The 17328-nt window shown below is 49.3% G+C and overlaps 1 protein-coding gene across 2 annotated transcripts in view; it reads left to right on the plus strand.

Annotated features, from left to right (window-relative positions):
• The window catches only part of CLCN4 (chloride voltage-gated channel 4), a 74306-nt gene that overhangs the window by 53725 nt on the left and 3253 nt on the right, over positions 1–17328 (plus strand). The window contains exons 6-11 of one of the 2 annotated variants that reach the window (XM_065901207.1): positions 1534–1740; positions 1844–1924; positions 2898–3443; positions 5250–5436; positions 5954–6352; positions 12976–13192. In XM_065901207.1, coding sequence (XP_065757279.1) covers positions 1534–1740; positions 1844–1924; positions 2898–3443; positions 5250–5436; positions 5954–6352; positions 12976–13192 — 1637 coding nt within the window. The remainder of the gene's footprint in view (positions 1–1533; positions 1741–1843; positions 1925–2897; positions 3444–5249; positions 5437–5953; positions 6353–12975; positions 13193–17328) is intronic. The other variant, XM_065901208.1, reaches the window with a different exon arrangement.

Genomic DNA, 17328 nt, shown 5'->3' on the forward strand with positions numbered 1-17328 from the left:
CAGTGCTTCTCTACCTGGACTGCATTTTAGAATCACCTGGGGAGGCTGTAAACCTCCTATGCCAGGATACACCTCAGACCAGTTACATCAGATCTCGGGGTGGGGGGATAACTCGTCCTCACTGGTGCCTAATTAATTCTCCAGGTGATGCCAGGGAGCCCGGGTGGAGGACAGTAATAGCTATTTGAGAAACTGATTTCTTGGCGCCCACTAGGAGGCTCTTTGACGTTATGTAAACATCCTGTGGGTGACAAGAGCTGAGACTGTCCCATTATGTATTATACAATGGGAAAACGGATACTGACCATGAATTTCATTAGCTGACTCACTCAGTATCTAATAAACCTCTGATTACAGGCTTGTAAATTGCTAGCTGGGCAGTAAACATTCACTCCATTTCAGCCAGTCCCGGGAGAGGTTGAAGATAAAATGTTTCTTACCCATTGGTGATGCTTCCGTATCCAGAAGAACCCTGTTTTGGGGGAAGAGGACTCCAGTAGATGAAGTTAATCACTGAGATTGGCACCCCGTTGAATTCTAAAAGCGTTATGCAAATTCACGTGCACATTTAGGGAGAAAGCCATTATTTGGCATTTACAAAACGTCGCAGGTCTGAAAGTGGAGCACGAGGCAACTCTACCTGTAGTCAAAGTACTTTTCAGTTCAAGAGGGCAAGATTCAACGGAAGGAAAGGGGTTGCCACGGATTCAGATACCCTTACATCCCCCAGAGGTGCGTTATTAGAATGTTGAGCATCTTCTTTTTCCAATATTGTATTAAGAATATTTTCAAACATACAGGAAAGTCAAAAGAATCTAACACCCATATACCCCTGGCCTGCATCAGGGGTTGGCAGACTTTTCCGATAAAGGGCAGAGAGTCAATATTTTGGGCTTTGTGAGTCAAGAGGCAAAATTGAGGAGCTATTCTCACTAAAAGGCTGGTAGTCTTGTTTACATATTACATTTAAAAACATTAAAAGCCCTCTTAGCTCGTGTGTCATACACAACAGGCCGTGGGCTGGATTTGGCCCATGGGCCATAGTTTGCCGGCCCTGATCTAAAGTTCAATTGATATTTTGTTGTATCTGCTTTGTCACATAGCCAGCCAGATGTCCCTTTATCTTGGCCATCTTTCAGTAGTGAAAAATAAACAGTTAAAATCAATAGTACAGAACAGTTAAAATCAATTTTCAACACAACAGAGGGTAAAATGCACAGGATAAATGCCATAAATAAAATGAGACTGATAATTACTTATTCAGTCCTCGTTATGATCTCTCATCACTCTCGAAATTATTAAGATTTACTATGCATTGAAATTGTTTCAGGGTTCCATTAATATATAAAATTAGGCGTTAATATAAATTCTCAATATAAAATTATAGCTAAATTAACAACTAAAGCAGCCTGTCCTCCATATGATTTAGTGAATCTCAGTTTGAAAGATGCTTCTCAGAGGAGGGAGAGGTTACTTTCGTAGCCGTGGCGCTGAAGCGGCTCACTCCCCATCGTTCTCCATCCTGTGTTTCAGATAAAGACCATCTTGAGCGGCTTCATCATCAGGGGCTACTTGGGCAAGTGGACCCTGCTGATCAAGACTGTCACCCTGGTGCTGGTGGTGTCCTCGGGCCTGAGCCTTGGCAAGGAAGGGCCGCTGGTGCACGTGGCATGCTGCTGTGGCAACTTCTTCAGCAGCCTCTTCTCCAAGTACAGCAAGAACGAGGGCAAGAGGCGCGAGGTGAGCAGGTGCAGGATGCGCCCTCCCACCCTCTCCAGGCTCACCAGTACCCCCTGATTTGCCGGAAAGGCCTCGGGCTGACGGGGAGCTCTTTGCTTCGCAGGTGCTGTCAGCTGCGGCCGCTGCTGGGGTCTCTGTCGCCTTTGGTGCTCCGATCGGGGGTGTGCTTTTCAGTCTGGAAGAGGTGAGCGTGGGCTCTGGAGGGCCCCGTGGTTCTGAGCGCCGAGGAACACATGGGGGGTCGGGGCGGCAGGAGGCTTCCCTCTCTAGCCCTCTGAGGATTAGATGCGAAGGAGGATTGAAAGATTCCTGCAGCTCATTAAGGAGCCGCAGTGTTCGCCATGAAATACGTGTTTTCGAGTCCTGTTGAAAAATTGCCAGTGTGATTTCTGGGGGGAGATTTGCAGTCTCCTCTCTCTTTTTCATAAACAACACAGTGAAGCATTTTTATGTTTTGCAACGCAAATGGATCTAGTCCAGCAGTTGGCCCACGTTGTCTGTAAAGGGCCAGGTAGCAAATATTTTAGGCTTTGTGGGTCTCAGGGCTCGGTCGCAACCACTGGGCTCTGCCCTTGTAGCGTGGAGGGCGCCGCAGACAACACGCACGTGCGTGGCGTGGCTGCCTTCCAACAAGACCTTCCCTATGGGTGCTGAAGTTTGGATTTTATATCATTACCACTTGTCACTAAGTCTTGTTCTTTTGAATATTTCACATGTCACAAAATAATTCTCTCTTCCCCCACCCATTTAAAAATGTACAAACCATTTTTAACTCATGTGCCCTCCAGATACGTTTGCTGGGCCAGGGGTTTCAACCCATGATCTATTGTCTGGTGAATCAAATCAGAGGTTTCTTTTCTTTTAGGAGCGTCTCTGTGCCATAAACAGAATTATGATGAAGTGTTCTCATTTCTCTTAAAAAATAGCTCAAACACACCTTGACTAGTATGCGTTCCAATTTTAGACATAGAGTCCTTTAAATATCTTTGTTAGTGCATTTGGGCCATACTCACACCTAGGTTGAGGAAGTGCCCATCTTTGGTCTTGAGTGTGACTTTGTGGCCTATGTCAACAGGTGGCTGCTGATCAGGGGCTGGGGCTCTGGGCAGCTCTTTCTTCCGCCAGTCTCTGATTTTCCACCTGTTCGTTGGTCGCAGGTCAGCTACTACTTTCCCTTAAAGACCTTGTGGCGGTCCTTTTTTGCGGCCCTGGTGGCAGCCTTCACGCTGCGATCCATCAATCCCTTTGGGAACAGCCGCCTCGTCCTCTTCTATGTGGAGTATCACACGCCCTGGTACATGGCCGAGCTCTTCCCCTTCATCCTGCTTGGGGTCTTCGGGGGCTTGTGGGGAACCCTGTTCATCCGCTGCAACATCGCCTGGTGCAGGAGGCGCAAAACCACCAAGCTGGGGAAGTACCCGGTGCTGGAGGTCATCGCGGTGACCGCCATCACTGCCATCGTCGCCTACCCCAACCCCTACACGCGCCGCAGCACGAGTGAGCTCATATCCGAGCTCTTCAATGACTGCGGGGCCCTCGAGTCCTCCCAGCTCTGTGACTACATCAATGACCCCAACATGACGCGGCCCGTGGACGACATCCCCGACCGCCCGGCCGGGGTCGGGGTTTACACAGCCATGTGGCAGCTGGCCCTGGCGCTGATCTTCAAAATCGTCATTACCATATTTACCTTTGGCATGAAGGTAAGTGAAGGGGAGGGAAGGTGTCAGGGGAGGGAGGCAACCTCTGTACTTCTGGGGATAGCACCCTACTCCCCAGAATAAGATTGTGACCAGGGGAAAAGGGGAGGTGACCTTATTGAACGTTCTCATGCGCAGGGCACGTGACATTCTTTTAATCAACAAGAAACAACGCTTGTGATCAACAGCAAGCCTATGGAATAGAGACTTATAACCCCATTTTACAAGTGAAGAAGAAGCTAAGGCTTGGAGTATATCATTCATATGGAGACGTGTACAGCTTGGTGAATTCTCACAAAACATACACACTTGTGTGACCAGCACCCAGGGCCAGGAGCAGAACGCTGGGAACCCCCCAGAACCCACTTGTATTCCATGACTGTTGCTTTTTGTGGTATTCTTACGAATTAAAAAAAAAAAAAGTCTAGGGACTTCCCTGGTAGTCCAGTGGTTGAGAATCCGCCTTCCAATGCAGGCGACATGGGTTCAATCCCTAGTGGTAACTAAGATCCCACATGCTGAGGGGCAACTATGCCCACCTGCCACAGACTACAGAGCCCACGCGATCTGGAGCCCCCATGCCACAACTAGAGAGAAGCCCGCGCGCAGCAATGAAAGATCCTGCGTACCACAGCTGAGACCCGACAGAGCCAAAATAAATAAATAAATATTTTAAAAAGTCTGAGAAGCTGTGCACTTGGGTGCAGTGGTCAAACACAAACCTGAATTTTTGCCTTAAGAACAAGGAAGGATGAACGTTATTAAACAGGTGACTGTCTCTGATGCAAAGGGATTTATTTTCTTCTGGTGTCTGCTGGGAGAAGTCTGCTTTGAAGTTACAGGGGATTAAATGACGGGGGGATAAGGGGTGCTCAGAAAGGAACAATTTCCTCAGGAATGTCTCACACTCTGGAAATCACACCCCAGGATCCAAACTTAACTTGAATTTGGGTAAAGATCCACTTGCATCCTCAGGTTGATGACAGCTGGGGGGTGGGGGTGGGTAGGGGTGACATAAATGCAGCTCCCGGTCAGGATCGGCGGTCACATGCAGTCTCCACGAACAGAGTCAAGTCTGTTCTGTAGCACATGTCTGATCACTAGAGAAATGAACATGTTTTTCATACAGCAAAATATAAAATACGCTATTACCAAGGCCTTTCAGTTTCCATGGTCTGTTTCTTTGCTGCATCTAGCCTGGCTTGAAAATATTCAGAATACTTTTCGGAAAATGGACTTTGTTAGGAAGACGGACCTGCCCCCCATCTCTCTCTGACAGGTGTTTGGCCACTGTACATACAAAAGGGCAGTAAGCCCATGCCAAGGTTTTTGGAAGATGCAGGGCAGCTACACTGATGCTTTTAGCTTCTTTGACCTGTGAACAGTTGAGGCCTTGCTCTTCCATTTTCATGCTGTGGCTTGACATTTAATTTTAAAAGCTAATCTGAATGGCACGTGAGGGGAGAGAGAAAGTGGTGAGTATCTCAAGTGACAGATGTGCAGTTTGAATGTAATTTGCAGTGGGGCTTATCATTCTTTTATCCACAGCAGGCAAACTAGGCCAGCTTTTGAAGGCGAGGAAATGAAAGTGTAAAATTGCATTTTCTTCAAGTCACAGTAGATACGAGCAAGCAGGTGAAATCACTGGTCCCATGGTTTCCCAGGTGACCCATGTTTTGAAGCGTTGCCCCTCCTTTGAAGACCGAAGCAAAATGCAAGCTCGTCGAGGGGGGCCTGAGTTTCCCGGCGGCGGGGCGGCGGGAACGGGGCCCCCTTCCCTTATGCTTCTTTTCCCTGCGCTCCCCGCAGATCCCGTCCGGTCTCTTCATCCCCAGCATGGCTGTGGGGGCCATGGCAGGCAGGATGGTGGGAATTGGCGTGGAGCAACTGGCTTACCATCACCACGACTGGATCATCTTTAGGAATTGGTGCAGGCCCGGAGCAGACTGCGTCACCCCAGGGCTCTATGCCATGGTGGGAGCTGCCGCCTGCCTAGGTACCGTGTGTGTGTGTGTGTGTGTGTGTGTGTGTGTGTGTGTGTGTGTGTAATGTGAATAGCAGAGGGCTTTTCTCTGCTCAGTCATCCAGGGACCCAGGCTGATGGGGTCTCCACCATCTTGCAGCTGTACCATCTACAGTAGTGGATAGTCTCTGCAATTTTCCAGCTCGAGGGGTTCTGGTAGAGAGCGATGCTTGCTGAGTCAGAAACCTGCAAAGCCCAAGTAGGCTCCACTCACCAAAAAGCAAGGCGTGTGGTCCTGGGTGAATAGACAACTCGCTGTCCCTCATGGGAGAAAAGCCCCTCAGGGAGATGTGACTTACGGCTCCTGATGCAAGGCTGTGTTTACCGAGCCTGGCCTCTGTCCCAGAGGTCCGAGCCTGGGCGCCGTGTCGGACTGTCTCAGTAGAACAGGTGCCAGGAGGGTAGAGCCGGCTTCTTGGTTTCCACAGTTCATGTCCTCTTGCGGGTGTGGAGTCGAGTCCTGCAATTTCATTCCTCCCTTTGGTTGCAGGTGGAGTTACCAGGATGACGGTGTCGTTGGTGGTCATCATGTTTGAATTGACGGGTGGTCTCGAGTACATCGTGCCCCTGATGGCAGCAGCCGTGACCAGCAAGTGGGTGGCTGATGCCTTTGGGAAGGAAGGCATCTACGAGGCCCACATCCACTTAAATGGGTACCCGTTCCTGGACGTGAAGGACGAGTTCACCCACCGCACGCTGGCCACCGACGTCATGCGGCCAAGGCGGGGGGAGCCGCCGCTGTCCGTGCTCACCCAGGGCAGCATGACCGTCGAGGACGTGGAGACGCTCATCAAGGAGACGGACTACAACGGCTTCCCCGTGGTCGTCTCCAGGGACTCGGAGCGCCTCATCGGGTTCGCCCAGAGGAGGGAGCTGATTCCTGCCATAAGTGAGTAAAGCAGGGAGGCTCACGTTTCACGGAGACGAATGGCACCTCTGTGCCCCGACATTCTCAAAGAGGTTCGACGGAGTGCACGAGGGTCGGAGGGCTTCAGCCCAGGGTCTCTCACGCTTTAATGCTTATTCGTTTCACCTGGGCGTCTGGCCAGAATGCCGTAGGTCTGGGGTGGGACCCGAGACTCTGCATTTCTCCCGAGCTCCCTCTCAATGCTGCTGCTGCTGCCCCCAAGTCACACCGTGAGGGACAGTGTCTTGTCGGAGGCATTCTTGGCTGGACACCGACCACCACATTTGCAAGCAGCCCCCTGGGCCGCTCCCGCTAGGACACGCGCTCTGCCTTTTAGGGACTTACTGGGCGAAGCTCAGCAGGAAGCGGTGGGAGAGCTTGGGCTGGCCGGGCCAGCTGCTTGCAGAGACAGACTTCCAGGGAGGCTGACCGACTCAGATGCTGAGCCCTTTGCCTCAGACGCCTCCCTCGGCGCCGCTCAAGCCCTTCACTTCGCCACGATGTCCGGTGCCATCAGTTAGAGACCCACGTGGGTGCAGTCAGTTCCGTGGATGCTTTTCCTCCTCGTGTGCTAACTGGATCAGCTGGGCTGAGGGGCAGGCTGTTGAGTTGGGAGAGCAGAGAGGGGATGATGCCCAGCCGTATGTTCCTGACACGGGCGGCTCAGAGAAGCCCGGGGCTCCCGAGGGATGAGCGCCTTGGAAGGGGAGCAGGACGTGGGAGGATTCCACAGGCAGAGGGCGGGGTGTGAGTCTTTGGAGGCCAGGAGGGAGGGTCAGCAGGCCTTAGCGGGGCTCCCCCAGGGTGGTCCCTCCGGACTTCCTGATGCAGCACGGGCAGGGAGCCGCAGAGCGCATCCGCGGCGCATGGTAAACACTAATGCCCTCCGGCTCAGCACCTCTGCATCTCACGGTACACCGGGGCCCACGACATGGCTCACGTGTGCCCTTGATGACTGTACTTCCACGACATTTGTGAAGTTTGCCAGGGGGACTTTTTCAGGTATGATGGTAGAACGCCCCACCGGGAACACACCTTAGCTTATCCCTGCCCTTTGTTAACTATTTCTTAGGCTCTCCCTTTGAGTTTCTAAAACCTCTTCGCTATGTTAAGTAGCTTGTAAAATGTTTTTAAAGTATCTTCATCAAAGGCTTTATAAAAATAAGTTTAAATAAGCTATATAGCCTCTAATTTTAGCTTGTTGCTCAAACATATTTCCCTCCCCCAAAGCAACAGTTGATTTTATGTTTTAGACACGAAAGTACATTTGTGCTTTAAGTGCTCCATGATGCTTCTCTTTATTCTACGTCCTGTTGCTTAACAGGTAGGTGCCTTTAGGCATGACCATTGCCTTATAAATAATGAGATTTTTTTTTTTTTTAAAAGCTGTATAGTACGGTTGGGTTTGTTTTAAATTAATGTAATCAGCAGGCTTTAAAAATTTATTCAGTCCTTAAAATCTTTTAAGCAAAGGTTGAAATTTAAACACTGTAGTAATAAATGTCACGGAATCCATTACCTATTGTGTAGCTCCAGGCACACCTGCTAAGAGAGAGCTTACTAATTTTGCTGAAACCCATTACTGTAATCAAGTGGGAAACAGTAATTGTCATCAGCCGGTTAGAGAAGAAATTTAAGCTTGCCAACCCAGTGCCCTCCTAGAAGCTATGTTTGGAATGTCTGAAGAGGCAACATGGGGTGTAAATAATACCTTTATGCTTTCCATCAGACCAATAAGAGTGTGGAAGCTGCCATTTACATGGTTTGCAGGAAAGCAAGGAGTGTTTGGCTGTGAGCAGTGAGAAAAGCTGTTTTCCTGCTCCGTGGATATAGAAAAGTCCTGTACTCCGGTGGAGAAATTCATTACCTGTATTTGCAGACTTAGGTGCCCTTTTGCGAATATAGAAATAGGACGTAAGCATTTAGCTAGTAACGATCCCATGCCAATTTCCCTTTCAGGGGACTGAGGAGCAGAGATTTTACATAGATCCAAGATAAGAAAAGAGTAGTAAGTGAGGCAAAGATTTTTTTCTCACGTGTCATGTTTAAAAAGGTATCAGTTGCTCCTGTGAAGCTGAAAATGTCTTTTCAGCCTATCTCTGGAATGCCAAACCATAGCTGTTGTCTTTGCTGGAGAGCCATTAGTCACAGCACCTCAGAAACGTGGCTCTTTCACCATCACGTACTCACACGTAGGGCCATATGTGGCCCTTGTTCAAGCTCCTGGTAGATGGGAGTTTACCTCCTGGTGCTCTCTGCAAACACGAGGCTCTTTCTGTGCTCAGTAGGCTCAGGCTCCTCTAGTCTTGAGTTCCACAGTTAAGTGAGGCTGGATCCAGAAAGGACTCAGTGGGGAGCCGCAAAGATGATTAAAGGGATGGAAAGTTAGAGTCATGGGCCAGAGTTAAGGGAACTCTCATTTTTTTCGCCTGGTGGATGATTTGATGGTGATTCTCCAGCATGTGGAAGAGGCCCACTTGCAGAAAGGGATCCATGTCCAGAACTGAACAAGATGCGTGTCAGATCTGTTGGACGGGTTCTTTAGGGATAAAAAGGCTTCTTCCTGGGAGAGCTATTTGTTAATGATGGGGATAGGCCATGGAGAACAGTGGTGGCATCTGCTTCTTTCTGCTGGGGATGAAAAAATACATGCAGAGGGACTTCTGCATGCCTTATAAACTATAACTTGTCAGAAAATCATCTGCTTTTTCTTCTAAATAGTTTTTACTTTTTTACCACATCACCTTTGTACTGACCACCACTATAGTTGCTTCTAATTTTCCATTTTAACCTTTCTTGTCAATTATGTCTGTTTTATGGAAGCATGTTTTTAACCTTTGATGTCTAGCATCTGCCTAAGCTTTTTTAAAATTAAAAAAGATTTTTTTTATTTTGACTTTTTTACTGAAGTAGAGTGGATTTACAATGTTGTGTTAATTTCTGCTGTACAGCAGAGTGATTCAGTTATGCCTATAGATATATTCATTCTTTTTTATATTCTTTTCCATTACGGTTTATCACAGGATATTGAATATAGTTCCCTGTGCTATACAGTAGGACCGTGTTGTTTATCTATGGAAGCATTTTTTTTCTTATTTTTTTAAAAATTAATTAATTTATTTTTGGCTGTGTTGGGTCTTCGTTGCTGCGCGTGGGCTTTCTCTGGTTGCAAAGAGCGGGGGCTACTCTTCGTTGCGGTGGGCTGGCTTCTCATTGCGGTGGTTTCTCTCGTTGTGGAGCACGGGCTCGAGGCACGCAGGCTCAGTAGTTGTGGCACGTGGGCTCAGTAGTTGTGGCTCGCGGGCTCTAGAGTGCAGGCTCAGCTGTGTGGTGCACGGGCTCAGTTGCTCCACAGCATGTGGGATCTTCCCGGACCAGGGCTCGAACCCTTGTCCCCTGCATTGCCAGGTAGATTCTTAACCACTGCGCCACCAGGGAAGTCCCTATGGAAGCATTTTTAACGCACAGGATGATAGCGTATTACCTCCCTAAAAACATTAGAGTTTCTCAACCTTAACGCCATTAACATTGGGGCTGGATCATTCTTTGTTGATAGGGACTGTCGTGTGCACTGTAGGGTCATCCCTGGTCTCTACCCACTAGAGGTCAGTAGCAACCCCATCCCCCCAGTTATGAGACCCCAAAATGTCTCCGGGTATTGCCAAATGTCCCCTGAGGGTGGAGGCAGAATTACTCCCAGTTGAGAACCATTGCTCTAAAGCCATTGTAATCACTTACTGGATATGTGATTATTTCCAGTCTTTTAAAATTTCTTGGCCTATCACAGTTTGTGGAATTCACTTTATCAACACTTCCCTCATTACCCTCCCTGCACCTGGCATTATGATGGGACTGCTGCTAGCAAGTGGAATGTCAGGTGAATGACCTTAACAGGCGCTCGTAAAAGGTACATCATTTTTCAGGAGCTGCAGCCACTGATGGTAGTTGTGGTAGAATAGAACGGCAGACCCCCAATACTAACAACAATTTAAAAAGTCTAGGGGCTAACAAAAGTTTAGACGTAACAAAATGATCTTTACAACAAAAATGAAGTTTATTACATTTTTTAAAGTAAAAGTAATACTCAGAATGTTGGGGAAATCAGAAGCAAAGGGAAAATTAAAAAGGTGCCCACATTTTCAACACCATAGAAGGCTCTGGTTAATATTTAGCGCTTTTCTTATCTTTTAGGCCTTTTACACATGTAATGTTGGGCTTTTTTTTTTTTTTTGGCTTCTTTTCTAACACAGGTTCCCATGAGTCCCTGTGGTCTGGGAGCCTATACTCTCATAGCACTGGATCATGTGCTGGGTGAGGGCTTGGTTTACCCTTTCGTACAGGAAATATTTCGTGTAGCATCCACCATGTGCTGGTGCTGTCCCGGGAGCTGGGAGCACAGCGATGACAGCAGCCAGGCTCTGCCCTCTGTGAACTTTCATGCTCGAGTTTGTTGCAGGCATTTTGGTGACAGATGATTTCTTGTCCAAAGTGGGAGTAGATGGTTCCCCCAGTGGAGAGATGAGGAGAGCTTTCTTGCTGATTCTTCCATTCCCCAGCTTTTGGCTGTGCGTCGTACCTCCACGCCCAAAGTTCAATCAAGGCTTTAAGATAGGTCTTTATAATAGAGCTCCAAAGTGGCCTCACAGAGAGCCCTTCTGGAGAGAGCCACAGCTGCTACTCTTGGAGTACCAAGGAGCGCTGCTCAGGTCTCCGGCTCTGACCCCAGATGTTGCCTTTGATTCTTGTTTGGCAGTGGATAGCTCAGGGCTTTCCTTCCTAATGCCTCCTTTGTGAGATAGGCTCTGTTCTACATGACAGGCAGAGCCAAGGACACCGATGTTCAGTAGACTACCCACTCGTTCATCCACTTGTTGGTTGACTGACGCATGTGTGCACTTGGCAAATACCTGTCTTGTGTCTGCTGTATTCTCGGCATTGTGCAGGCACTGGGATTGCAGTGCTGAGCAAGAATTCACGGAGCTAGGTGCTGTTCGAATCAGGGCTTCTAACTCAATCGGTAGATTCAGAGGCAATAGAAGCTTGTTATTCATTTCACCAAGTGAATTGACAGTTGGCTAGGTTGTATTTGGTTTTATGAGGGGGCTCAGCAAATCCATGTGATCAGTTCTTGATTGGGTTTTGTGGCTTGATCCAATCCTGATGTTCAACTGGATTGTTGAAATAGATGGGATCCCTGTTACATGGGACTTTTAGAGAATCAGTCGGTCTATGAAAATGGGCGATAAGTGTGTGTTGACTGTTTGCTGCCCACCTTAGCATTTCAGGACAGAGCCATCTCGATTTAGGAGAGAAATGCACAGTGTGTACTGTGTGGCATCTACGGCTGAAAACATGTTGTGCATCAGTGTCATCTGGTGTTTGTGGTTGAATTGTACTCCATCTGATGTAACTCGATTGAACCTGACCCACATACTGTGCAGGCATTTGCCCAGCGGGCCCTCTGTTCCCCTTTTAAACAGAGACCCTTTTTCAAACTCAGTCTGACCCCGAATGCTGCCAGTTTTCCATTAGAGTACTCTGTTGCAATAAAAAGCTTTAGAGCCAGCAGTTAGAATTTTATTTTTCAAAGAACAATATAGGTGAATAGTAGTCTTTGAGAAGGCAAAAAAAAAAAAAAGTATTATAGAAAGCAGGATCCATTTTAAAGCAAGCCTTGCTGTACATGTTCCCTAACCTTTTCCCATGAAGCAAAAGAAAGATTAAAATTCCAACAGAAGGAAAATCGCCTTGGAGAAATATCTTGAGACCGATGGATTTATTTCATGTGTGACTTAAAATAGCCTAGGTTTCTAGTACCGCATAAAGCTGTATTTCTAATGAGTTCCTGTTACCCTACTTTTCTTCAACTTTCTTTCACGTGGGCCCGCCTACAGATAGAAATAGGCTAATTGTTACCATAACAGTTTTACTATCTTTCTTTGAGAAATCCACCAAATGGCCCATATTTAAGAGAGGCGATCCAAGGAGTGGGGGGAAATGCAGCTTTTCTAGGGTTATTTCTTTGGTCCCAAGGGTCATAGTTAGACTGAACTGCGTTTCTGGGCTCTGAGCCTAGGATGGTCCTCTTGGTTTCTTGTTCCTTTCAGGATTTATAATGCCATCTGGGCCAGTTATACGTTAGTTTGTTATAAAAAAAAAACCAAACCATGTATTAAGGTCATTGGGCAGCTAAGTGAGGTTTCTTTTCACGTCAAACCTCAGCCCCTGATGAGGTGAAGGTGTGTCAGGAAAGCAAGGGTGGCAGGCCCTGGGCCAGCTGGGCGCCCTGGCCTCCAGGCAGAAGCAGTGCATTTCGCTAAAGGAAGTAGCCTGGTCAGGCCCGCGTTGCAAGACTTTGGCAGTGAATGATCGGGTCACAGCAGGGGGGTCTCGCACAGCATTAGCTTGAGAGAGAGAGATGCCAGTTTCACAGATGTTTGGCTGAAGCTCCTCGTTAAGAATGTAGAGTCTGCCTTCCGCGCCCCTCCTCTGTGGGATTCTAGGCTGCTGGGGGAGGGAAGTCGCATGTTGCTGTGGGATGGGGTGGGGGAAGGGACTCCGCAAGGGAGTTTCGTGAGGCTCACCATCCTGCTCGCCCATTGCAGAGAACGCCAGACAGAGGCAGGAGGGCATCGTGAGCGACTCGGTCATGTACTTCACCGAGGAGCCCCCTGAGCTGCCAGCCAACAGCCCGCAGCCCCTGAAGCTGCGGCGCGTCCTGAACCTCAGCCCTTTCACCGTCACGGACCACACCCCCATGGAGACGGTGGTGGACATCTTCCGGAAGCTGGGGCTCCGCCAGTGCCTGGTGACGCGGAGCGGGTGAGTGGCGGGACCCTGGGGGGAACAAGATGAAGGGGACGGGGGCTCAGCCTTTGGGGGACTGGCGGGGACCGGGGCAGGGGGGTGGGTGGCAGTCCTCGGAAGAGATGTCCGTAGGTGAGCCCAGGAGGAGGAGTTGCCAGCGAGCTTGGTACTCAGGCTTCCAGGTGGGGCTGCTGTCTCTGCCCTGAGGTTGAAGGTGGAGTCCTGAGGGGAGGAGCCCACGGGGAGGGGCTGTGGCTCCCCCGCCACCCGCAGTGGTCCTGGCTCTGGGAGAAGGTTCGGTCTGTCCTGCTGTGACGTTGCGATGTGACGACACTTTCCTCCACATCACGGTGCTCTGCAGAAACGAGCAACAAGGATCTCAGGGCTGATGAGAAAAATAGGGATAGGTGCGCAACGCTCGAACACTTTGTCAGTGACAGATCATAAAAAACAGAGATGGCAATCTCATAAAAGCGGTCAGACATTTACACACATTAAATGGTTGAGAAGTGTATCAAAAAGGCCGTTTACGGCCCCTTCACCTTGAGAAAGCCCCGCGGTTGGCTTGTGGAAGCGGGCATCGCGAGGGCTGTGGCTGAGTATTCCCATGCCCCTGGGTGCTCCTGGCCGGGGCATCTTTCTCTGTCCTCCTGGACTTTCCTGTGGATGAAATCACCCATAAGCAAACGTGAGGTTCACAGTATGCTCAAATTACTCCCTAATACATCGGTCGGTTCGAAACAACTTCACGTGTTCAAACGTTATCGTAGAGCCGAGAGATTTGGTGGCCCATGGCATCGTCTCTGCCGCAGCCATATTGCTCTCGCTCTGTGTTATCACGAACCAGGAAACCAGCACTGCAGAGAGCAAAGTTTCGTGATGATGTGAGAGGTGCAGTGCTCCGTGGGCCGTGCTTGGGCTCAGGGCCTCTCCTTAAATTCCATGGCCTCAGAAGCTTGGGTGGAGCGAGAGATTGGCTGGGTACAGGTAGCCCGGAACCTAGGATTGTCTGCCCAGTTGATTCCTTTATGGGCTGGGGGCTGGGAGGTGGGGTATGGGCTGTGGAGACATCGGTGCCAGGCTTTCCTCCTGCCGCCCTGCTCATGGCTCTGCAAGGAGCTGAATTTGCACTTGACCCAGAGAACTCTCGGCCAATGGGACGAGTGTCCTTCTTAGCTCTGACTGCAGCTGGGGTGTGTCTTGCACATGGAGAGGGGCAATCAATAAGGAACAAATAAATAAGTGTTTGAGGCTAGAGGTCATTTCTGCTGGTGGTTTTTTTTTTTTTTTTTTTGCGGTACGCAGGCCTCTCACTGCTGTGGCCTCTCCCGTTGCGGAGCACAGGCTCCGGACGCGCAGGCTCAGCAGCCATGGCTCATAGGCCCAGCCGCTCCGCGGCATGTGGGATCTTCCTGGACCGGGGCACGAACCCGCGTCCCCTGCATCGGCAGGCGGACTCTCAACCACTGCGCCACCAGGGAAGCCCTCTGCTGGTGGTTTTTATAGGAACTCAGTGGTTCTCAAACTTGAGCAGGCGTCAGAATCCCCCGGAGGAGTAAACCTCTAGGTTAAACCCAGAGTGCTGGGCCCCCCTGCAGCTACTGACCCCTCCGACCTGGGAGGGGGCCCGAGAATGTGTATTTCTAACCAGCTCCCGGAGGTTACTGCTGGTTGGGGTCCCCACTTTGCAAACTGCTGAAGCCCACCGATGAACCTGAATTTCCAGCGCTCGGCAGAAATACCACCGTGATCACCCCTGTCGTCTCAAGTGTATAGCAGTTTCTCTTTTCCTTTAAAATAATAATCCAATGTCAGTTATCATTGGAATCTCCAGTTCTGGCAGGAAATGCTGCCCTCAACGCCCGCTCACACCTCACGGAGCCCCATGAGGTTTTCCTGTGAAGATCTGGGTGTCGAAATTGGCTCCGAATGTTCTGCGAGAAAACAATCGCACCCTCTCTCTCGCTCTACGTATTTTAAACAAACACAGATGCTGATACATTAGTGCTGGCAAGAGATCCTTGTTTGCGGGGCCTTTCATCTTCTCGGGCTTTGAGCCAGGGCAGGCACGGCTCAAGCCAGCTCGCGTTTTTGATGTATTCCATCGCCATGTGCCTTCCCTGCTCTAGGCCGAGCACTCGAGCTCGTACCCTTGACTTGCGTTGTCTGCAGGATTTCTCAGGGCCTGGGCTCCCAGGTGATCCTGAAAGCAGACCATGAGCCAGGGAAGTCTTTGTCTCCCTAAGGCCAGAGTCTAGGAAGCCTCCAGTGGTGAAGAGTGAATTTGGGATTTTCTCCACAGAGGATCTAGAAAGAAAAAGTGAGCAGGGGAGATGGTGTCAGCTTCCACCAAGCCCTGCTAGGTGGGCCTTGGGGTGTGGCCTTCTCACAGGAGCCCAGCTGCTCTAATGTGAATTATGTTCATGGTCATAGATGGACTGTTTATCATTCCACAGGTTCACTTGAACTGCTACCCAAAGGGGCTGGAAGTTTAAACACTTGATTTATATCAAGTAGGACATGTCATACCACTAACAAACCCCGCTGGATTTAATGCTGCCTCTTTTTGGGAGGATGTTCAACTTTCTTCTTTTCTGATATTTATTGTCGCAGGCCAGGCACAATTTATGCCAGAACCCAAGGCAGCTCCTGAATTCATGTTTCCCCAGAGCCATTGTAACCAGCTTGACTTTCAGACATAGTTACCAAGCTTTAAGACGGGGTTGTCAGGACTGCATGTGCCTGACCTTTTGATATTATGTCCAGGATGACTGTAAGGGAACAAAACCCGGGCTTTATAGATATGGGAGGGTGTCTGTGTGTGTTAACAAGTCGTTTTTTCTCAAAGCGGCGTTGGTTTCATCAGCTTTTACTGAGCGTCTATGTGAGGGAGAACTGGAGGAGGCTCAAAAAGCATTTAAAAAAAAAATCAAGGAGTTTGTCATCTACCGAGGAACATGGACGTCATCCAATTTGAGTGGTGTTCCCCAGGTGTTCTGGAGGGCAGTGTCCTCAGCCAGGCTTTCAAGTAGAAAAGAAATGTCCGCAAGAACAAAAGAGCCTTTTAAGCTGAGGGAGTGTCTGCCAGTTGGTGGCCGCCAGCCACGGAACTCCTCCCACCACGGATGAGAAGGTGTGTCACCTTTTCACGTGCTGCCACTTCTCTGATGATCGCAGCTTTCTTAGCGGTGTATTTTAGGCGTAAGCTGCTTGCCTTCTAACTATTCCTTTTTGATTTTAAAGGGAGTTGAAGGACCGTTATGGACTGAACTGTGTCCCCCCCACCCCATCCCTGAATTCGTATGTTGAAGCTCCAGCCTCCAATATGACTGTCTTTGGAGATGGGGTCTTTAAGGAGGTAGTTAAGGTTAAATGAGGTCATAAAAGTGGGGCCCTAATCTGATAGGACTGGTGTCCTTAAAAGAAGAGGAGGGGCTTCCCTGGTGGCGCAGTGGTTGAGAGTCCGCCTGCCGATGCAGGGGACACGGGTTTGTGCCCCGGTCTGGGAAGGTCCCACATGCCGCGGAGCGGCTGGGTCCGTGAGCCATGGCCACTGAGCCTGCGCATCCGGAGCCTGTGCTCCGCAGCGGGAGAGGCCACCAACAGTGAGAGGCCTGCGTACCACAAAAAAAAAAAAAGAAAAAGAGGAGACACCAGGGATGCTTGCACAGAGAAAAAGGCCATGTGAGGGCACAGCAAAAGGGTGGTGTCTGCAAGCCCAGGAGAGAGGCCTCTGGAGAAACCAAACCTGCCAGCACCTTGATCTTGGCCTTCCAGCATCCAGAACTGGGAGAACATACCTTTCTGTTGTTAAGCCACCTACCTAGTGTATGGTGCCTTGTAACTGCAGACCAAGCTAACTCTGTCAGGACACAGACTCAGCTTGGCAGGTTTAGTATAATAGCATCTTGTTTTATGGGGCATCTTTGATTTTACTGTATTTTTATAAATTTTAGAAATGTGTTTGAAGTGATCTATGAGCACTGTTAAAGTCAAGTAGCTCTAAATAGCTGGAAGGAACAATTCCTGGCTCTGTCCTCCTTCACCACCCACCCCCTTTCAGGCAACCACTTTCTTCCCCCTAAGAATTTTGTGTTCTTGAATTAATAGACTTTATTTTTCAAGCAGTTTAAGGCTTACAGCATAATTGA

This window comes from Phocoena phocoena, chromosome X, assembly GCF_963924675.1.
Source record: "Phocoena phocoena chromosome X, mPhoPho1.1, whole genome shotgun sequence".
Taxonomy (NCBI): Eukaryota; Metazoa; Chordata; class Mammalia; order Artiodactyla; family Phocoenidae; genus Phocoena; species Phocoena phocoena.